At 40.2% G+C, this 23859-nt stretch overlaps 2 protein-coding genes across 2 annotated transcripts in view; both read right to left on the reverse strand.

Moving 5' to 3' along the window:
* LOC307013011 (coiled-coil domain-containing protein 183-like) overlaps positions 1-5112 on the reverse strand; it is a 50607-nt gene extending 45495 nt beyond the window's left edge. The window contains exon 1 of the mRNA XM_079640251.1: positions 675-5112. Within this exon, the coding sequence (XP_079496377.1) occupies positions 675-788 (114 nt within the window). The 5' untranslated portion in view covers positions 789-5112. The remainder of the gene's footprint in view (positions 1-674) is intronic.
* Positions 5113-21474: 16362 nt separating this feature from the next.
* Positions 21475-23605, reverse strand: LOC307013396 (uncharacterized protein). The gene is made up of 2 exons (XM_079640785.1): positions 23110-23605; positions 21475-22710 (listed from the first exon to the last, which is right to left on the reverse strand). The coding sequence occupies exons 1-2, from the start codon at positions 23495-23497 to the stop codon at positions 21665-21667; spliced, it is 1434 nt and encodes a 477-aa protein (XP_079496911.1). The 5' UTR covers positions 23498-23605; the 3' UTR covers positions 21475-21664.
* Positions 23606-23859: the final 254 nt, after the last annotated feature.

Genomic DNA, 23859 nt, shown 5'->3' on the forward strand with positions numbered 1-23859 from the left:
GCTGCTCGGGAAGATGGCGGAGTAAGAAGCAACAACGTTGCAGGCTCGAAGAAAAAGTTTAGATTTGAGTCCTTGACTGCAAAACCGACAGGCAATAGCTTATTCATGATACACTTTAAGTTATTATAGAAGTTTAAATAGTCACATTTTACTTTAATTCTCCAGTTACCAACACTTTTGACATAAAGTGCCTGCTAGCATGACCGACCACGATTACAACTTAAAAGTTCTCCGTGAGGCGTGTGACGACTCGGTTATTGAGGACATGGAAGCGGACCAACTCTAAGGGACACAAAATAAATTGGGACCACACACCAACTAAAGGACCGAATCCAAAGAAATCAAAGGTTCATGGCGAAACACAAATGGCAGAGGATAGCAGCATCACCATTCTCCAGGCGATACAAGTCTTATCCGGAAAAATGGATGAACAGACAGAGCTGTTAAAAAAAGTTTGAAAAACGCATTGAAGCAAACACTGAAGCAGCTAAAGAAAATAAGAAAGACATTTCTGCTCTTCAGAAAAAGTTTGATGATCTTCTGAAAGATAACACTTTACTACGTAAGTCTGGCGAGGAGCAAGCCCGCTAGAAACGGAGGTGGAATCTGAGGATGAATGGTCTGCCTGAAAAAGAAGGAGAAAACACAAGAGAAGCTGTGATCGGGATACTCACAAGAGTTGTTCCACTGTCTGTGGAAAAGCTGCGTGACTCAGTAGACATTGTCCATCGGCTGGGTATGAAGGGTAATGCTGCTACTTCCAACAACACACCGCGGTCAATCATCATTCAGTTCGGGATGAGGACTGTTCATGACGAGATCTGGAAAAAGTCCAAAGATGCGAGAGTCTACAGCGAGATGCACATTTGTTTCAAAGAGGATTTCTCCAAGGAGGACCGGGAGGCTCGCTCCAAACTGTGGCCACTGATTCAAGAAGCCAGGAGAAAGGGGAAGAGAGCTTTTCTGAAGGAAGGCTTCGTGCTGATTGACAACAAAAGAGTGGACCCGGAATAACGTGAAAAACACCGCAGTAATTAACTGGAGGGACAGGGAGCAGGTTTTCGGTCCTCAGTATGCTGAAGTTCTCAGTTTGATTGTGTTTAGGATTGGACTTGTCTCAGATTATATTCAAAATGTTGTGAGCTATTGCACGAAATATGTTTGTTAAGGGCTACGTTACTCACTCCTGCGCATCGATATAGCATTCCTTTGCGCATTTTCTTAAGGATTCTATCTTTGCTCTTTCAATGTTATCGTTCATATCCTTAAATGCTAGGGGGCTAAAAAACAATGTGAAACGTAAGGCAATTTGTGTTTTTCTGCAAAAAACTCATTCTGTAGAGGCAGACACTAAGTTCTGGAAAGTACAATGGGGAGACAACATTTTTTTCAGCCATGGAACATCACATTCGGCTGGAGTGATGATTTTATTTAACAGGTTACCTGGAAATATAATTGACCACAGGAGTGATACAAACGGGCATTAGCTAATGGTTGTGACTGATGTTAATGGGACTAATTACTGGTGTGTGTTTATGGATATAACAGAAAGATTAAAAACAATAATTTTCTGGAATGGAAAGTACTTTTTATGACTCATAAGATTGTAATAGGAGGGGATTTTAATGTAGTTCCTGATGAGTGGTTAGATCGTCTTCCTTTAAGGGGACATTGCCATAATTTTAATGATTCTATTATTCACTTGGCCTCTAAACTTAATTTAACTGATGTTTGGAGAATAAATAATCCCTCAAAGGCACACTATACCTGGTTGAACTCTTCTAACAATGGTCAGTGTTCTAGGCTCGATTATTGGTTAATCTCTATTAGTTTAACTAATAATGTCTCAAAGTGTGACATTTCAGCATCACCTCTGACTGATCACTGTGTCATCTCTTTGTCCATTTTACTTTGCAACTTCAGTCCCAATCTTAAACCTATATGGAAATTCAATGATAGTCTTTTGGAGAATGCAGATTTTTGTAAAAAGATCAAACAACTGATAAAAGAAACTCTGGCTTTGGATATGTCATCTCTCAGTAAATGGGAATGGTTTAAATTTAGTGTGAGACAGATTGCGATAAATTCCAGTAAATACTCCTCTAGATTAAAGAAACAAAAACAACAAGAGATGACAAGTGAAATTAATAATTTATGCCTTAAAGCTGAGTTATCATTGGATGAGCAAATTAAACTGAACAATTTACAAACTCAATTAGACAATATGTATTTGGAAAAAGCTAAGGGAGCTTTTATTCGTTCGAGAGCCCGATGGATTGAGCAAGGAGAGAAAAACACTTCTTATTTCTTCAATCTTGAAAAGCAAAGACAAGTGAAAAAGAAAATCCAAAAACTGAGTGTTAATGATGTCACTATTGAAAATCAAGACCAGATAAACTAATAAATTAGACTTTTTTATAGCAATTTATATAACTCAAAGTTTTCTAAAGAAAATTGTGATAACTTTTTTAGTAAAATTACAGAATTCAAAAAGACAATAGATGATCCTTTTAAACAGTATGGTCGATCGACTAAAAATTGAAGAATTAGATAGTGCATTACTGCAAATGTCTGGTGGCAAATCACCAGGACTGGACGGTATAACCATAGAGTTTTACAAATGGTTTTGGTCAAATGTGCGAGAAATGCTTTATAAGGCTTTCACAGATTGCATTTCAGCAGGAAACCTTTCGCCAACCATGAAACATGGCCTTATTACCTTAATTCCAAAACCAAATAAAAATAATCTTTTGTTGGATAATTGGAGACCTATTACCCTACTATGTAATGAATACAAACTGTTAGCACATGTTTATGCTAACAGGTTAAACTCAGGTCTGAATCAACTAGTAGATGAATGTCAATCAGCCTTTATAAAGGGCAGAAGTATTCATAACCATACCAGACTGATTTTGGATATGCTCGATTACCAGGAGTTTATTGATACTGAAGGTCTCGTACTATTTCTGGATTTTTATAAGGCTTTTGATACTGTTGAACATTCCTTTTTAATAGAAACTCTGACATTTTTGGGTTTTGGTGAACATTTCTGCAACATAATTAGGATGCTCTATTTGGACATCTATAGTTCTGTATCTTTGAAACCTGGAATGAGCCCTAGGTTTCAGGTTTTACTTGGTATTCGACAGGGTTGCCCTATTTCCCCCAAATTATTTATTCTGACCACCCAAGTATTAACAACGCTTATTATAAAGAATCACAAAATATTAGGCATTACCCTCTTTGACAAAGAATTTAAAATTAGTCAATTTGCGTATGACAAATCCATTTTCCTAAAGAATAAATCCATGGTAAAGGAAACTCTTAACTCAATTTCAATTTTTTCAAAAGCATCAGGGTTATCTCTTAATCTTTCAAAATGTGAATTACTCCCTATCCATTCATGTGATGATTCCATTATTGACTCTATTAGAGTGGTACCTGAAGTGAAATATTTAGGAATAACATTATCTAAAAATTATATCAGGAGAGAAGATCTTAATATTTGTAACCGTATCACAGATATGAAGAAATCTCTCAGTCGTTGGTTAACTAGAGATCTTACTATTTTTTTGAAACGTGTTCTTCTTACTAAAGCAGAAGGTATATCTAAACTTATTTATCCATGCCACTCATGTTTTGTCTCTACGGCTAATATTAAAAAAAAAAACTCAATTATTTTCAAAGGCCATATTTAAACTTCTAGGATGGTTTGATTTGCTTTTAAAATGTGATTTTGAGGTTAATAAGATTCCGACCAAATTATAAAATTTTCAAAAGTAGATGGAAAATGATATTTACCCACAATTTTTCTCCTCATGGATCTACTTTATGGAACAATAGAGTGATTATTATAAACAGAAAATCGTTGTTTAGGAGTGATTGGCATGAGAGGGGTATTTTGTTTGTTAATGATTTACTAGATTGCAATGGTAAACTGCTAGATGTTTTGGCTTTTTCCACGAAATACAATATAAAGTGTACTGCTAAAGATTATAACAAAATCTGTAAAGCAATTCCTGTACCACTTATTGAAATGATTCATAATACTTTACTCAAATGTTGTATCAGTTTTACCGAATTTAGAATTTATTGGCGATACTCTTAAGAATAAAAAATCTATTAATGCTTCTCTGAAATCCCACATTTTTCACAATTTCAACAGAGGCTTATTTCCACAAGGGACCAATTTAGACACTTTATCTGTATTGGAAAAAGCTCTATCTTATTTTATAAAATGGCCTATTTCTCCGAAAGCAAAATAAACTCATTTTAAAATTGTTCATAAAATCTACCCGGTTTCTACTTTTTTAAATTCATTTAAAACATTTATTTTTCTCATGCCCTTTTTCTGAATTGTTTTGGTCGAATGTGAGAGATTGGTTGTTACTTAAATTAACAAATATTCCGGCCTTCAAAATATATCACATTTTATATTATATTGATAATTTGGACTCTCCTATATCTGATTTAGTAAATATAATTATTATTTTGGGTAAATACCATTTACATTGTAGTAAATGGAGAGGAGGCAAGCCCTCCTTTCCCTGTTTCATAAAGCCCCTGTCACACTGTCCCGAAATTGACACCCGATGGACACACGAATATGGAATTGTGAATTTCGCAAGAAGATGGCCCCGAACCACACACGAAGGCAACATTTACATTACATTAAAGACACACAACTGCAACGAAAGTAACACAAACAATTATGTTAAAGTATTATGATACTGTACTGATATTTTCCGACTTTGTTCTTTACTTTCTCCGTCTTTATATTTAGAAGATATTAAGTTTTCTCCGTCATGTTGTTTCCATAGCAACAACAACTTCCTCGCCTTCAAAATAATATATTATATCCTTTTCACACGTTAAGAAAATAAGTACCGATACATAGCAGAACAATACAATCTTGTAACATGTCTATAAAGATTTGCAATGACATTTCAAAATGGTTATTATTTTAAGTAAGCTTAATGCCTCTTAAATGTTTTTGTGCCTTTATGCTTTTTTCTCTCCCCCTGGCTCTTATTGGATGTATTATTTATGTTTTTTTGTCTTATTGTGAATGAATGTCTTGCACTTATGTTGATAAGTTGATGATATCCTCACCAAGCTTTTGTATGTTTTAAAAATGTTCAATAAAAAAAAAAAAAAAAAAAAGCTACTCTGTGGTATATGTGGCAAGTACTTCCGGCATATGCCACAGATGCCACAACTTGCCAAGGCATCTGCCGCTGCTCAACGGGAGTTGCGACAAGATGCCAGAGTTAGAGAAGGTTTACTGTCTCTGCCACTCGGCTTCCGTGGCAAATGCTGCTATTTAAACCCGTATTTGTCGTGTAAAATGTCGCTGCATGACTTTATCGAACTGATCTGTACACAGGACTGATGATCTGTACACAGGGTTGGGTTGTAACGGAATACATGTAACGGCGTTACGTAATCAGAATACAAAAATCAAGTAGCCTAACTGTATTCAGCTCGCGTTTGCATCTGATTACAGTTACTTTCGTAAACCTGAAGTGAATACATTTTGGAATACTTATTGGAATTATTGGTGGAAAAGTTTCCTAACAAAATGTAATATTCATTACCGGCAGAACTGTGTGCACAGCACAGCAGCATGTCTGTGAGGCCCCGCCCCCGCACACAGATGAGAGAGAGATCTCTTTTTAAATATTGAAAGTTAGAAACGGAGATGGTTCGATAAAACGTGCAAGATAACGTTTATGTAGCATTTCTTTATTGTCGAAATGATGACATTTCATAAAGGGATCAAATCAATGTGAATGGGCTGCTGCTGAAGGCATGGGGCAAATATAACTGCCAAGTCTAATAACACCAGTGTACACGTTGCTGTGTCAATACAGATATTTATTTGTTAATTATTAGTCTCTTTACTAGTCATAATACACCTGGTTTATCGTAGCAAGCAGTGGAAACTCCCCTCAAGAAGCGACAATTGCCAAGGGCGTTGCAACCCTCACTCGCCAATATTTCATCATAAATATAGCACGTTTGTTTATTTTAGCAAACCATGCTCCAAGTAAAATTGAATAGAAATGATAATGTATAATCTTTTTGAAAAATAGAGATCGCACATCAGTCCTGTGTATAGATCAGTTCGATAAAGTCATGCCTAAACAGCGACATTTTACACGATAAATACGGGTTTAAATAGCAGCATTTGCCACGGAACGCGAGTGACAGCTACAGTAAACCTTCTCTCACTCTGGCATCTTGTGGCAGGCAACTCCCGTTGAGCAGCGGCAGATGCCTCGGCAAGCAGTGGCATCTGTGGCATATGCCAGAAGTACTTGCTACTGCCTGTAGATGCCACGAAACGAACTATGGTAGATACCAACTGCAACAAAATGAACATATTTTACCGTGATTTAATTGTAATACACGCTTAAAAATGATGCCGAAGTAACCTCATACTGATACCGGTTAGTAAAAACCATGAATTAATGCTTTGACAAGTGTGCAGACAAGAAAGCAGGCGAAAAACCTTTTAAAATGCGTGCTTCTCTGAATGGAGATCGGATCGATGAGGCTAAGCTAACGTTGTATCTGCTCCGTTCTCTCTCAAAACAAAGTGATATAGACACCGATACAACAGTGACTGTATTCACCATGACTCAGACAGTCTGTGTTTTGTTCATTTATAACTTTTGTCCAGTTTTTGAATATGAGTAGCTGTGAGCTCTTAGTGCTAACAGCTGATGTTTTGGTTTTCTGATTCAACGTCAGCGATGGCAGACTGAGATCCTCACCGCTGATTGGCTGCCGCGAGAACGCATCACGCGAATTTGACGCTCGAGTTGAAAAAATTGAATTCTCGCGGTTGTCGCAGCCCCCCTCAATCGCCTCAATGACGCCGCGTCATTCGCATCAAACACTTCATTCACGTCTGTCCACGTCTTTGCATTGACTTTACATTTAATTGCCCCACCCCCCAAAATTGCATCGCGTCCGGTGTGAACACACCATAATGGGTTAAAAGTTAGCTTGTGAGCTGCAGTAGCTAACCAACATGCTAGTTCCACCACCTAGCGTCTGGCACCAGATATATTTCCAGGCTGGGGAAAAACTTCCCTGTACCATTAATCTGTATGACTGAAGCTTTTTTTTTTAAAACCTATGCCTTTAAAAAGTATAATATAACTTCCTTTCCATTAAACCCTTAATTCCACTTCAAATACATTCAAACCTCTACACGTGCAGTTCTATCTGTGTCAATGAACATGCAGCTCTTGCTAACAAAACTCTGCTAAACCAGCGTCATATAGATAGAAGAGTTACGACAGCGGAAGTCCAAAATCGGTTATCGTCACGTGGTTCATGTAGACGAGGATCGTTCCCCGGAAGTTCATGGCGGGCAATGTGAATGCTTTGATAACAGGAGATAGAACTACGATTTTTGGTAATTATTAGTGAATAAAGGTTTTGATTTGCAATATTTATACAACAAATCGATATGTGTATGGATTTACATCAATATGTTTTAAAAAACAAATAGAATTTGCTAATATTAAGTGATAATATTAGGATTAGTGTGAACAACTAGTTTACATGTTAGGCTAACAGTGCCTTGGTTAAAGAGCCTGTTGCTGTTTATTTATAGCTTTGAATTCTTTAAAAACAATATTATCTTCTTAAACTTGTATGGTAGTCAGGAGCATCACTTTCTAATGTTTATTGATATATTTAGAAGGAGGGGATCTAAAGGAATGCTTCAAAATTCAGATTAGATTAATTTCTACCATTTTCTTAAATTCATGGTAGTTTCAGTAATCCCATGGTAATTGAGGACACAAGTTATCGAAATGACTAATGTCATCTTTATGGCTTTCAGAAAGGACAGGAGACCGACAGGTGACTATCAAAGGACTAGCAGCAGCAGCAGCAGCATGATGATGATGTTAAATGTGTTGTTTTAGGAACATCCATTGCAAAAACATGGAATTCAATAAACATTGAATAGCATATCATACAGTTTGTCTGTGCCTTTTCCTCCGTGTTGTCCTGATTTGCTGTGCTGCCTCCTAGTCGCCACCATGGTTTGCTGTGCTGCCTGGGGATGCTCAAATCGCTCCGAGAAAGGAGTACGAATGTACGGCTTCCCCACTGACACAGAGCGGAGGAAAAAATGGCTGGCTCAAGTCAGCAGGAGCAATTTCACGACCAACAGCAAACAAATATGTGAGGTTATTATATACAAACACTGCATTTGCACTTTTTCACAAAACGAAAACCACACTATTGGGAAAGCTTAATGTTTTGTTTAATACAAAAAAACAGGGAAAGGCTTGAAAAACACTGAGAGTTGAGACTCAGGGTGCAGGGTGAGGGTCTCAGTGCAGGTATTCAGGCTCCATTGAATCCCCCTCTGGTTCTTGTGCTGAAAGAGGGAGTAACAGACAGGAGAAAGGGTTATACACACCTATATAGCACACCTATTGGATGGGAAATTGCCTTGTGGAGATAAGGTGTGGTCTTTGTTCCCAACTGAAGTTATGGAACTTTACTATTTGTGAGTTTAACAAAGTATGACAAATGGCATCAGTAACAGATGTGATATGAATTTCTATAAAGTTGTCTCACATTCTTGGTCATATTTTATATACAGTATGTAATGAGTATAACATGTCCAGTAAGTATAAAGTGTTTCCTAATACTGTGTATTCAACCACTATGGTATAGTAGTGTATATTAGACCCTCCAGAAAAACGCGATTCTGCGATTTTTAAAAGGCCGCATATTTATCAAAAGGCCGCATAATCACCGCATTTTTCCACACAAAGTTGAGAAGAAAAAAAAGTTAACTCGTCTTGACATGACGTCATCAGCTCGCGCATCACAGAATGTAAACAACACTGTATAGAGTGAACGTGTGGAGCTCACACGATAGAGAAAACACCAAGATGAAAAAATCTAATCCATCTCATCACGAACATTTCTACTAAAGACCGGGCAAAAAGTGGGGGGAAACTATTCTGCACCCCGTGCAACTGTGTGTTGGAGCATAAGAGAACATCGACGTGACGACCCACTTTGATTCATTCAAACATTCGAAAATGCTTTCTGCTGCTGCGGACAAGAAAGCCAAACAACTCACATTCACCGTGGCATCAACCTCCAAAACCCTTTCGAGGGCTACAAGAAACGAGGTGAGTAGCCTCCAAGATTGAAGCTGGTCAGATAACGAACGAGTAAATAAAAACAGAATGAGGCGGAGAAGTGTGTGGGGTGGGGGGGGGTGTGTGTGAGATTAAAATAGCCCAATTGCTTTTACAATAAATAAACATTGAATGTGTTTCATTGAATAGTAAAGGGGTTTAACGTTAGTGGCAGGTTGTGTGTGAGAGAGAATAAATAAGACAGCCCAATATTTTAATAAACATTTATTATTTTTTCCCGCATATTTCGCAACTTTCCGCATATTTCGCAACTTCCCGCAATTTCACCGCATAAAATCACATAAAAACCCTGCATGTTTAATCGCATAATCAAGGATTTTAGCCCGCATAATCAAGGAATTTAGCCCGCATAATCAAGGATTTTTGCCCGCGTTTTTCTGGAGGGTCTACTATATGTTACTATGGTATGGTATCCTAGCTTAATCTGTTATCTGTAAACATTCCCTAAATCTACTAATTTAGGGATAATCCACTGACATCCTTTAATACACATGTTAATTTGAATCAGATGTACTGATAATATCCGCAATATAAATCTTTAAACTTCTTCTTACCTTTAAAAGTCTGTCACGAACGGTCTATTATGCTGCAACTCTACAGCTCTGCTAGCCTTGGCGCTAACTTTCGGGGAACGATTGAGAGGCTCCACGATCCGCCATTGCTGTAAAAAAAGTGGTCCATTGGAGTGAACGGAGATGACGTAACTCTCAGTCTATATGGCGCTTTGCTAAACCAAAGGCAACATATTGACTGGCTAAGTCTGATATGAGACTCTCTGCTGCTCTCCAGTCCTGGCACCTGGCTCTACATTCTCTAGGTTTTTGGACATGATCTGTGGCTACATGAGAAGAAGCAGGGTGGTCTTTTCAACACACGGCTATGGTTAGTCAGAATCAACTCTTTTGGGCCGAGTCACATACAGCATCTTCTCCATCTCTATTTGAACAACAAGCACAACCCTTGCAGCTCCAGAGAGGAGAGACAAGATTGAGTCACCTGGGATCTCAGTAAAGAACAGGGAGAAGCTCCCACATGCCCGCAGGTCAATTTCAAAACAGACAACTGCAATGGCTCTTATTGACACACCATCACCCACAGGCAACATCAAACCGAAATAGAAAGAGAAAGCTGGAACAAAGGAGTGGAGAATAAAATATTGAGTGGTATTCAGACTTACGGCTCTGTTTTAATGAAACTGGGAGCAAGTACAAAGACAAGTAAATAGCGGCTAATGGCTTAATGGGGGAATTCAATTTCAAAAATGTTGGTCGCAAGATGCCGAAGTGCTGCTGTTGATTCGAATAAAGCTAGAAAAGAGTTGCTGACTTCTTTGACCTATATTTATTTGTTCAAAACTTTGATTTATGACCTTATGATCAGCCTCAGCTGTACATTGTGTTTTCTGCTATGGCAAGCTAAGGGATGGTAAATCAATCAATCAATCAATCAAAATAGATTTTTAGTACCAGGAGGATAAGGTTTCATGACTTTGCACTATATACGAATAAAAAAAATATATATACTTTATATAAACATGAGTTTAAGTAACAATGTGCAATCAAAGTTCTTCTTGCCAAAGGGACACAGCTTCTTTGGCAAAGGAACGAGGCAGGACGTTCTCCACAGCACAGAGACCCTCTGAAGACGCATGGTTAAGACATGGAGAAGCTATCGGTGCAATCCTTGTCAGCCCAAACAGCACGAAATCCATCAAAGGAAACGCTGTTGTCAGAAGGTGCAGTCATGTTTCTGTAAAGCACGTTAAACTACACTCAGATTTTCCGTCTGATTTCTTGCTAACGTAGTTAGCTCGTCCATTCCCATTAACCAGTGATCTTATGTTGCCCATGTTGAAATATGATCTACAAATATTTACCCAGTATTCTCTTTGTGTCCTTCACCAGATGTTTTGTGGGGATAGCCGTTGTTCCGATCACTATGCTAGTGGCTCAGCAGCTGTCCCTGCTGTAAGTCAGTCATGGCCTGCGCATGAGTTGTGGGAATGTACAACAGCAGCAACTCAACAGTGTTAAGTTAATAATAGAATAAAATGCGTAAAGTTGAAAATAGTTCGGTCCAACAGAAGCAACTGCAACAGGCTGCGTGTTTGGTTGGTACACGTGCACTAGTAAACAATTAATGCAATTAATGGCATATCAGCGTTGTCATTGTGAGCATGTTCGCCATTGTGAGCATGTTAGCTTGCTGAAATTAGCATGTAGCTGAAAGCACCCCTGTGCCTACCTGTTAAGCCCCATGCCCACGCGGCTGAAGGTTAATCCAATGTGTTTGTGTCACTTTGAAATGATTACTGATAATCCATCATTCCATTTTTATGTCAATAACGGAGTTTTCATAGCTGCTATGATAGCTACTAGAGTGAATGACAGCTTCCGGTTTTGGGCATTCTGGCTACCCATCACTCATTCACCAATGGGTAATGTTTAGATGGATTTTAGGAACTTCCCCTCGATTCTATTGGCTCTTACGGTTAAAAAGAGGTCTCAATCATCAAAATCGACCGAGAGGGGCCAGAAGTGTTTTTGTTGTTGTTGCTAAACCTCTCTAAAAAGGTAAAATATCACTTGTTTTGCATCAATCTTGATACAGGGTACTTATTATATGTTATAGTTTGGATTCCTAAAGCTTTTAGTCTACCATCCCATCATTCAAGGGTGGTTTTCACTATATGTAATGTTTTACTTTTGGACGGACACTATAATTAAAAATGTTTTACTATGTTCAATCTGAATTTACTTTAAAATTAAAAAAAGTCTATATTGATTCTGACTCTTCTACATCCAACTCACAGGTTTATCATTGCTTTGACAAAAAAGATTATTCATTTACCCCTTTTGGAAGTGAAGTTATAGTCATTTGTCCTGGGAATGTCATTTTCGAGCCTGAGACCTGGAAAACAGGCTTGGGGCTTAACAAAGCTACGGACTCATCATCTTTTTTGATCTTTTCCCCTTTAATGATTGTGATGTGAGACAGCGATCTTTACTTCAATTCATGAAAAGCTGTATACCAAGTTACTTCAGGTGTACAGTCTAATATCTGCTATATTTGATGATATACTATTTTAATTTTAAGTCTCAATTTTTATTAAGAAATGGTGATAGCATAAATGTTGTCCTGTTCATGATGTGATTATAAATCTGGGCCTACAATATAAAAAGATGGAAGTAATCTTCAAGATCTGTTTACTTCCCTCAAGGCCCACGTTGGGAACTATTGTGCTAATAGAAGGCATGATTGTTTTTGTCCCATAACATCTCTGCAACCTGATAACATGCACAGACTAGTACGTTGTCAGGCATGATAGCCATCCCTCACACAGGAAAAGAAGTACCAAAATCAAAAGTATAAAGTTATGCTGTTATTAATTACGTAATGAGGAGGCTTTTATAACAAGACATTCCTTATTTCCCAGTACATTTCTGCCTTTCCCCTTTGGCCTGTCCCACATGTAAAGTACACTATATACACAATAGGATATTTGGTCTTCCACTGCTATTTTGATATCCCTGTATGATTAGGAACAGATCATATTTTAATGTAATATTGGGTTTGGCATCTGAGTGTCACATATGTACATAATTAGCCCGGAGACTAAGGTCAGGCTGCGGTCAGCCTTTGGAGAGGAAATCATGAGTTCATGATCTTGTAGGGATTAAAGCTGCATCTAGGGGAGGTGTGTGTGTGTGTGTGTGTGTGTGTGTGTGTGTGTGTGTGTGTGTGTGTGTGTGTGTGTGTGTGTGTGTGTGTGTGTGTGTGTGTGTGTGCGTGCGTGCGTGCGTGCGTGCGTGCGTGGCTGCGTGCGTGCGTGCGTGCGTGAGTGTGGGGGGGGGGGTGTTTGTGTTGGAAAGGAGCTTCCATCTGTTTCCACATTAGAGTGTCTGAGTTTTTCCAGTCTGTGTTGTACCTCATCACAGCATGTAGTAATTCACATGGGCCACAATTACATGTTACTGTATGTGATTGTATACATGGACATACCTATACAATACATATAAATATATATATTTATGTGTTTATGTGTGGGTGTGTGTGATGACATTAATTCCCTGAGTCTAATGGTATGTATTTGTTATTGTTTAATATGATTATGTATGTATGTATGTATGTATGTATGTATGTATGTATGTATGTATGTATGTATGTATGTACTGTATGTATGTATGTTGTTTTAAACAAAAGGGGGGTGTTTTGGGCTTCTTAAAATGCTGGCATAAGCTTTAGAATGGGCAAAAATGAATTTCTGATATGGGTCTCATGCTCATGTGTGCAAAGTCCAATAATCGGGAAAATGCAGATCTGTGTTGATGGACCAACAGTTGCACCAAACACAGAGCTGCACAGCGGTGCGAGGGCCCGCCCCTCTCTGCAACTTGGATTACATTTTTTGTGTTACAGTATAAAATGCCCCTGCAGTAACAAACATCAGAAGTCATAGTTTACTTTTTAACTTCACTTATGTCACTCCAATGCTGTAACAAAAAATCTTGTTTTAAGCAAACTAGGATATTCCTCCTTAACCTAACCAAGTAGTTTTGTTGCGTATGCACCACGTATTTAAAACTGCAACCATAATCTGGGACATTCCCTGGAAACGTGATTTTAAATGCAGTTTTGCTGTAGGGAGTGCAAATGAGTAGTAGACCGGTTTAAAATGAACTTATTTGCCATAATCTATTAATGAACGTAAAAATGAACAGGTGTTTAGTGGAAGCTAAACCAATCATAAGTTCCCCTGAGACACTGCGCTGTCATAACTGAGTTACCTTCAATCTTTCATCACCAGCGTGCTCATCAGGGGAAAATGTAGACTACATGGTACCAAGTTCTATACACAGTAATCCCATGGCAAGCCTGTGTGTGCTGCCTCTATGTTTCTTGTTAAAGGTCACCTTTAATAGTACATTCAGGAGGATACGTCCCCTACAGTCCCAGGAGGCCACGCTGGTCCTGGTCCAGGCTCTGGTCATCTCGTGCCTGGACTACTGCAACTCCCTCCTGGCTGGTCTCCCTGCAAATGCCATCAGACCACTACAGCTAATTCAGAATGCTGCATCCAGACTGGTCTTCAACCTCCCCGGTTCTCCCTCATTACACCCCTCCTTCACTCCCTCCACTGGTGGAGCTCGCCCACCGAGCTGTGAAGGGAACAGCTCCTTCCTACATCCAGGCCTTGCTTCAACCACACACTCCAGCATATGCTCTTCACTCTGTGTCAGCCAATCGGCTTGCTACTCCATCACTGCGAGGGGGACCCAGACCCCCAAACATTTAAAAAAAAAATACTTTTTTGATATCGACTAAGGTTTGTTTTCGTCTCCATATTAACGTGGCCTTAGTGGCCTCAATGCCAACCAAAGTTGTTCCAACCCTGAAGGTCCTGCGTTACACAAAGCCTGATCTGAAAGTGACACTCAGATAGAAACGCCCTGGGGGGGCAGTCAACTGGGAATACTGGGCCTGAGAGTCTGAATATCATATTACCATTTCCTTGTCTTTAACTTCTTACTGCTGTCAAAAGAGAGCTGCTTCAACTGGATGTGCGGAGGCTACTAACTCATATCTGTTTCAGCTCAATGTCAGACTAATATTTCATATGAGAAGAGTTAGATTCAGCAGGCTCGTCAGACAAGTCGTTTCTGTCTTTACATTTCTCCTAAACAGATAGTAAAGACTTTCACATTCAGAGTGATTCAACTCAAAGGTGCACATTGTTTCAGACCCTTTAAAGTTGAGAATGTACTGTATATGCGGCATGAGCCATACAATGTTTATATGAAGTGCTGCCTAATATATTGTAGCAAATTGAGACATCTATAACATTAGGGTATAGAGAACCGCAGTGACGCGTCCTAAAACCCGGAAGTAAACTTCTTCCGGTTCCTTCGTCAAAAACCAATGCAATTTCTCCATAGGATTTTGGAAAATAGCTCGAAATAAGGTCTGTGGTTGACACACATTTAAGAGAGAGATCAAGTTTTGTTCAGCCGGATAATCTCCACATGTCAACCCTATACTTTTATAATTTTTTACTCATAAATCTAGTCGCCAGAAGCAAAATGCTAACGTTATGCTATAAACGAACTACAAGCTAGTACAGCAGCAGGGTCGCACGACTTCAACGTCACGCAAACTTAAAGAGCAACTTGCAGGTTTTTTTTTTTACTACATTTATGCTTAACCTTGCCTGGAAATTTCAATTCAAAAAGTTAATGCAGGATTTTATATGTTTTACAAGACATAAGGTTAGGAATTCAGAGGGAAAGGAGCCGTTTTGAGCTCTGCTTTGCTTTTTTTAACGTCATATGTCAAACGCGTCATATTACGTCACATGGGGGAGCAACTTCCTCAGACTCCTTCTCTGCCCAATCCGCGGTAGTAGTTTGTCGTTGGTTTGAGTGGTTGTGATTTAGTGAGCTGGTATTTTTTCAGTAATTTTACATTGCATTTCACCATTTGTAATCATGGTGAGCTTGTGTTTGTGCAGGTTGCACAAACTCCAGCCTGCCAGGACATCGAGTCCAAAGTTTCCCTCACAAGAAAAGGACCAGAGCTAGCTTTCGTTCCTGGGTGCGTTGTGCGACGTGCATCCACCTCCCTGCAGCACATACTCTCCACAGCTGAAGCCTATCAAACTAAACGTTTATCAGGAAACCGTATTAGATCTCTCTCCCCCCCTTCGCTCCTCTCTCTAACCCCTCCGGTACACAGCACCGTAAGACGTAGTGTGGAGTTGCATTAGGTAACGCTGTGGTGGCTGTACTGCTCCAGCCGTCTCCTTTGTGTTTGTTTGTTTGTTTGTTTCCCCCTGTCTGTGTTATTTGTGTGGGCGTGGTGGCTGTCACTCCTGGCTCCCGGCTCAACCTCCACTCACCTGCTGCAATCAGCTGTGCACCCTCCCCGACTACAAACCTGCTTTCCATTAAGCTATTTACAACGGCATATCAACGGAGGCTCCACAACCTTTCTCCGCCAGATCGTCAAGTATCAGCCGTATCTCTCGTCTCCCCTCCGGTACACAGCGCTGTATGACGTAGTGTGGAATTGCATTAGGTAACACCAGCGGCATATAGATAGAAGAGTTACGACATCTCCGTTCACTCCAATGGACCAGTTTTTTACAGCAATGGCGCTTCGCGGAGCCTCTCATTAGTTCCCCGGAAGTTAGCGACAAGCTAACTTCCAGGGAACTATTGAGAGGATCTGCGGCTAGCAGTCTATGGTTGCAGCATAATAGACCGTTCGTGATGGACTTTTAAAGGTAAGAAGACGTTTAAAGATTTATGTTGCGGATATTATCAGAACATCTGAATCAAATTAACTACACATGTGTATTAAAGGATGTTAGTGGATTATCCCTTAAATCAGTATATTTTACGTTTACAGATAAGGCTAGGATACCGGATAAAGTTAGCAACACACGTTAACCACGAACAGTCTATTAATCCATTCTATTAATCCGTTCTCCTAATGTTATTTCCTCCAACGTTGTGGAATTAGAGAAAATGGGCTTCTAAACTTGCTTTTATCCGGGGTGGAGGGAGTTAAATATTAGTTAAATATAACATTGGGGCGTGTGATTGTAGTGGGTGGACGTGGTGAAATGAGGATATCCATCTTGGAGTTCAAGCTAGTATAATATAGTTAACGTTACACAATAATAAGGAAGAGAGCTATGTTTGAGATACATCGCTATTGATATGGATTTAGAGTGGATATTTGAGACTTCCAAACAGTCAACAAAAACATAACTTATGGGTGAGTGTTTTTAGCAGAGTCATATTATGTCTTTGTGATTCTGTTGATTATTACACGTCTGTATTATGCTGCAGCTCAGCTGATTTTGGATTGATGGCAAAGGGAGAGGGACTTAAGTGAGAGTGAAAACCCAAGGTACGTTTAAAATAGGTCAGCAATTTCCCATCGTATAGGTTGCTAGATGTAGAGGGATCCCTAGAGGGATTCAATGGAGCCTGGAGACCTGCAATGAGACCCTCACCCTGCACCTGAGTCTCAACTCCCAGAGTTTTGCAAGCCTCTCCCTGTTCCTTATTTTGATTAAACAGACATTAAGCTTCCCAATGGTGTGGTCTTCGTTTTGTGAAAAATATGATTACCTCACATATGTTGTTGCTGTTGTTGTCTTTTGTGATAGTTAAATTGCTCCTGCTGACTTGAGCCAGCCATTCTTTCCTCCTCTCTGTGTCAGTGAGGAAACCTTACATTCATACTTCTTTCTCTGAGCGCTTGGAGCATCCCCAGGCAGCACAGCAAACCATGGGAGAGACGATATGCCAGGACAACACAGAGGAAAAGGCACAGACAAACTGCATGGCATGCTATTCAATGTTTATTGAATTCCATTTATTTACTGTCAGTTGACAATCATTGATAGGCACCTGTCGGTCTCCTGTCCTTTCTGAAAGTCATAAAGATGACATTACTCATTTAGATTACTTAGGTCCTCAATTACCAGGGGATTACTGAAACCACCATGAATTAAAGAAATAGTAGAAATGAATCTAATCTGAATTTTGAAACCTTCCTTCCCATCCCCTCCCTCTAAATATATCAAACATTAGGATGTGATGCTCCTGACTATCATTCAAGTTTAAGAAGATAATATTTGTTTTAAACAATTCAAAGCAATAAACAACAGCAACAGGCTCTTTAACCAAACATGTATATGTTAACAGGTCAGAAAGCTGTTCACACTATGTATATTTTCTGCTATTTTATTTCTATTTGAGATGTTTACATTTTCGATTGTTTGATTCTAGTCTTTTAGCTGTCTTGTGTACATGTACAATGCCTTGTCTTTTGCTGCTGCAAAGCAAACATTTCACAAATTGGTATAAATAAAGTACTTATTATTTTATACCTCAAATATTAGCAAATTTAACTTTTTCAAATATTGATGTAACTACTGTTGGGGCAGAACCTCTGTCCCGCGCGTTCCTTTATGAATGGGTCAGATTAACAGAGGAAGAATTCAAAGCAACCACGATAAGGGTTAAACAATAATATTTTTAATGGTAAAAGATAAAATACATCACCTAATCACCTAATCACGAAGCACTCTGCAACAGCAGCTTCAAAATGCAGAGTACTCCGGGCTCAGGTTCTACCACCGCGTGAGACACTTCTCAGGAACAGCCAGGCAAAACAAGAGTGCAGAGCACCAAAATCATCACAACATGTATACACAGGTGGGGAGGAGTTTTATGGCTTGCCCCTAGTTATTTGTTATTGGCGAGTTCACTTCTGAGCATGGGCGCGGGAAGGGGGGTGCTGAGGGCGCTGCAGCACCCCCTAGCGGCAGGCAGGGGGTGCGGAGCTCCCCTGTCTGAATTATTATTTGACGGTTATTGCTGCTCCCGCTGTGCATAATCTGTGTAATATGTAGCCAATAAATTCCACATTGTTGGTTAAATAATATTTTGGCCTGCCCCGAATGTTTTTTCTGTAGCCCCGGACAATTCTACCTCAATAATATAATACATTAACCGTGCTTTACGTGAACCTCATCAAGACACTAGAAAGGACGGCAGGACTGTAATTTCCCGTGTTCAGTGAATGCAACAGAGGCAAGACACCAGACCAATCAGAGAGTTGCATGGAAATAAAAGTGTGCTTGTGTCATTCAAGCTCGCGGCTCTGTGTGTGTGCGGAAATAGCGCATTTAGTGTGTGTGAGAGAGGGGGAGAGAGAGAGGGACCGGTGCCAGCAGCAGGGAGCGTGTTGTTAGCATCTGGTTAGCTAGCTGCACTAACGGACATACGGATCTGTTTGTTCCACAACAAGCTGAGGAGAGCTCTCCTCTCAGACTGAGAGGCTCAGGTGAGCTAAAGGACTCTCTGAGTGTTTAGATAGTTAACTTTAGTCTAAGTTATCTCAGTGGGTCTCAAACGGTTTGGTCAAAAAGTATTCAAAAGATTATTTCCGCGGCACACCTTCATATGATCATTATAGTTGTAAAAAAAATAAGAGAATAAAGGAAAAACAGTTATGAAATACTATATGGCAGTAAAACAAGAATACAGTTTGAAAGGGGAGTGATTTGTAAAATATCCATAAAGAAAAAGAACATCTGCTTACAGTTGTGTTTCATCTGGGTGTTGAGAGATGTATCCATAGATCTCTTAATGTTGCTCTGAAAGTGCACCAGATTGACGCTTTAACTTCAATATTTAAAAAAAATCTTCCCTGGGGAGCATCCCCCCGGACCCCCCTAGAGTAGGTGAGGTCCGCTCCCCACTCGTAAAAAATAGCACTTTACCCCTGCCTATATGCCGGGAGCTGATTATCGAGCCTTCATTGTAACAGTCGCGGGTTTACTGTGTGTTTGCGTGTGGGGAGTTTTTTTGTGCGTGCTCTATAGTGCCCGTAATAATGTTCACTGGAGTCCAGCACCTCAGCACCCCCACTCAAAATACCTTCCCGCGCCTCTGCTTCTGAGCGAGCTAGCCAGTGAGTTGGCAGTGTTCCATTGGCCGGTTTCACTCCTGGGCGGGACCCCAGGCAGTGAGTCAGCAGTTTGTCGATTCCATCTGTTGCTTCATCTCTTGTGCGTGTGTGTGTGTTTCTGTCCCTCTGCCCTCAGGCAGTCCCCCAATCAATGATTTGGAGTCATGGCAGAGGACTCTTTGACAGAACGCACACACATTATCCCTATGCAGCCCATCATACAAATGTCACCTGTTTTTCTTTATGAAAGCCATACTTGTAAATATCCAAACGCCATCGTCGCATGACGGCCACAGAATCAGTCAACCAACAGAAGTTAACTGTTCCCATGCCCTAAGGTCTTCTCTGACCTTCTTCTCACCTAAAAGTCAGCTATCTGGAATGAATACATTTAAAAATGAGAACAAAGGACTATGGTCTCGTTTACTGTGTGACCCAATTCTCAAGGCCTCTTTTGGGGTCTACAGGAAATGAATCATTAATTTAACAAGACTTTAACTGCATTATATCTGAGGCAAATCTCCCTTTGGGTTAATCAATAATGGTTTTTGCAATTAACAGGGGAAGCCAGAGACTCAGGGCCTCTCCATATGTCTGGGAACTGCAAGGCAGAGGTCACAGGTCACTTGTATTATACCTACCCCCAAATAGCCAAGAAACCCACCCTTTTGATTACACACAAAAGTGGAAGAAAAATACTATTGCGCTAATCTAGTTTCACTAAAAATGGGACATCGTTTCAGGAATTTAGGAAAAAACCTCTCTAAATTTAAGAACAAAAATGTACTTTGTCCCTTCAAATTTAACACACATGAATATATAAGGTGACATTAAAATGAATATACCGGAAATACGCTGTATCAAACTTTCTGCCTGCCTCACTACATACACCGATATGTTGTATAAATATTGCAAATCAAAACCTTTATTCACTACTTATTACCAAAAATCGTAGTTCTATCTCCGGTAATCATGCATTCAAATGTCCCACCACGAACTTCCGGGGAACTATAGACAAGTTTACGCGACAAACCACGGGTAGCGCCATAACCCTACACAAATGCACTTCATTTCCGCCGGAAGTCTTTTGCACAGCGTCTGTCGGTGTAAACCGGTGTAAACAGTCAGACGGGCACTGGTGTAAACACAGCGATTTCGATGTTAACAGTGATGCTAGCTTGGGAACACGATTCTACTTCTTTGACTGGAGATGGCGTTATTCTCCCCCACCCGAATTCAGTGCAAAACTGGGAGGATAACATGACGACGTGGCCCAGCATAACGTACAGCAAAATTTGCTCCTACTTCATTCAATCCATGGCAATAGATGGAAAAGCAATGGACAGTCTGAAGGCATATCATAAGGCTGCGCACATTCTACTTTGCCCACATGCTCCCGAAAATTGTTGACGATTTTGTTGAGGGAAGGTTACAGTTCTGCAGTAAATATCTCAGCATTTTAAAACCAAAATAAACTGCCTTATTTAGGTCATGCCCACAGGAGCCAACAGTTGTCTGTTGTTTACATAATGCACAATTTACATGATCTCTTTATGCTGTGCAATATATCATATGTGCCTGTACTGTTTGAGTGAAAATAAAGTTTGATGTAATTTAATTTCATTATTGCACTGTTATTGCATTATTGCATTTCATATGTTCCTTAGAGTGCTACAATTTCTTTTAACACAGTTCATCATTCATATTAAGCTCATACTGTACATAAATAACACTGAATTAATTAATTGTTGAGAGGAAACTAAAGAAATGGCTTCAACAAGAAAGATCACATGTTTAATCCTAACAGGTATTACAAATTAAAATATAAAAGCAGCCCACACAATTACATCACTATGAAAATATTCATATATAATATTAAAAAATACAATGCATGCAGTATTTGTTGTGTTTATCTGTATTTAATGAACAACATGGCTGGGTGTTGGTAGACAGGGACACGAGGCAAGATTCTAAACCTCACGAGGCACTCTGATCAGTGGACTCTTCAGGTTAACTAGGCCAGCACAGATGGTTAAGATGTTGTCCAGTTTCGGTGCCATGCTGATGGGAACGGTCTGGGATAAAATCTTAAAGACCTTCAGTCTCTGGATTGCTCTTTCCACGTGTATGCGGACATTGGCTACTCGCCTGGTGCGTGTCGTCTCCTCATTGGTCAACTGATTGCGCCTGTAGGTGAAAGCAGGGATGTTCAAACTGACCCTTCTCTCATCAAGCAAGTCTCGAATGGTGAACCCACGGTCCGCCATGACCTCATCACCAGCCCTCAGATAGTCTAGAAACCCACTGTCCATGGTGATAAACTTATCGCTGCTTCTGCCAGCATAGGCGTCAGATATAAACATGATTAGCCCATTAGGGGCCACAGTGACAAGATATTTCACAGTGTTGCGTGATTTGTACTGGCTGAAAGTGTCACTCCTTGAGTCGTGGTTTGTGGCTCTCTGCATGGCACTTTCGGCACAGTCAATGATGCAGGTGGTTCGAGGGTAGTTCCTCTGAAACGACAAGGGCATGGTGGCACGAATTGTCTCTCTTGGAAGCCAGGGGATCAGGACTTTGAACTGTTCACCCATCACGTCAATCCAGTGACTAATCACAATGCTTGCCATTGATGTAGACACATTGAAGCGGTGAGCAATATCTCCTAATATTAGGTTTAGTTTTAGCTTCATCAAGGTCATCAGGATTTGGTCAACAACAGGGAGGGTAATTGATGGCTTACTGAAAGGCAACAACACCGTCACCAGGGTGAAAAATTGAACCATACGCACTCCTGTATACAGCCGGGACCTAGCATCATCAATGACCGTGGTGCTAGTCACAGTAGGACCCATTTCTGCCTCGCACTGTGTGGCCTTGTCTATTTTAACAGACTGTGTTGTTGAAGAGTATGTGTGGTCAATATGTGACGGATCCTCCCATTGGGTCTGGGCATCTTGAAATGTTGGTGTAGCAGGCTCAGTCTCACAGGCAGGCTGACAGGTTTCAGGAGCATCTAAAAAGGGAAAGAGAAAACATGGATGGAGCTAAATTAATGCAGGCATAGAGTCCAGGCAGGCATTTGGGGATCAATAAAGTATCTATCTATCTATCTATCTATCTATCTATCTATCTATCTACACGCAGGCGCACACACACACATACATACACACACACACACACACACACACACACACACACACACACAGAGACACACACACACACACACACACACACACACACACACACACACACACACACACACAATTAATGAAGTAGCCGTCCTGGGCATTTTTTGTCCCATCTCCAAAACAATCAACTGCCTTAGCAAAATACCGGTAGCAATGTTAGTGTATGACAACTTATTCATAATTAACAGTATTGTCAGCTTCATAGCTAAAGTTGCTGAACTTACCCTCAGCTTCAAGTCTGCGTTTCTTTATCTGGGGGGAGGCAGTGGTCCGCTGGGTGAGTTGACGTCTCTTTGGCTGGGGAGGGCGATTGTACCCCAACCACAACGCTGGGAAAGGATTATCCTTGGTTGGTTTTTGGTCAACAAAGTGATAGGAACAAACAAAAACGTTGCGGGGTGGTTTCTTTAAATTCAATGCCTTCAGCCAGGTCCTTGATTCCGAGTCGGTATCAGGCTTGCGAAAAAATGTCAACAATGGAGCGCATGGACATTGCCTCTTCGTAGCTGGTTTGTGGTCGTAGCACTCTCTATCTAACCACTCGTTCAGGTGCTTTCTCGAGTGATTGCAACCAACTACCGCACACGTAGTTCCCGAACCACTTTTCTTCATGTTGTAATTGTTATATCCTCTTTGTCTCTGCGATATCAGTGCTTTGTCGGCACAACGGAGCTAGCTAGCAAAACAAACCCAGTCCGCCAAAACGGAAGTGCATTGCGTCGAAGGGAGGAGTTCAGGATGTAGAGCGGAAACGGCTCAATAACTTGTGTATAGAGTCTCCCTGAACCACGTGACGATCAAGCATTTTGATCCTCCGCTGTCGTAACTCTTCTCTCTATATGGCGCTGGGTAACGCGAGATACGGCTGATACTTGCGCATTAGTTTCTGTTATGGATCAGTATCAACAGTCCTACCGGTAACGTTACTATAGTATCAATACTACTTTAGTTATAGCCTGATATATGATAGCTAA

This window comes from Notothenia rossii (assembly GCF_949606895.1).
Source record: "Notothenia rossii genome assembly, chromosome: 7".
NCBI classification, from domain to species: Eukaryota; Metazoa; Chordata; class Actinopteri; order Perciformes; family Nototheniidae; genus Notothenia; species Notothenia rossii.

What these genes read in the sequence shown, in the direction of transcription:
- LOC307013396 (XM_079640785.1), bottom strand. Translation starts at nt 23,497, where the DNA reads ATGAAGAAAAGTGGTTCGGGAACTACGTGTGCGGTAGTTGGTTGCAAT. An exon ending in ACGCAGACTTGAAGCTGAGG is followed by an intron (nt 22,711 to 23,109) that starts GTAAGTTCAGCA and finishes TTCCCTTTTTAG; the next exon opens with ATGCTCCTGAAACCTGTCAG.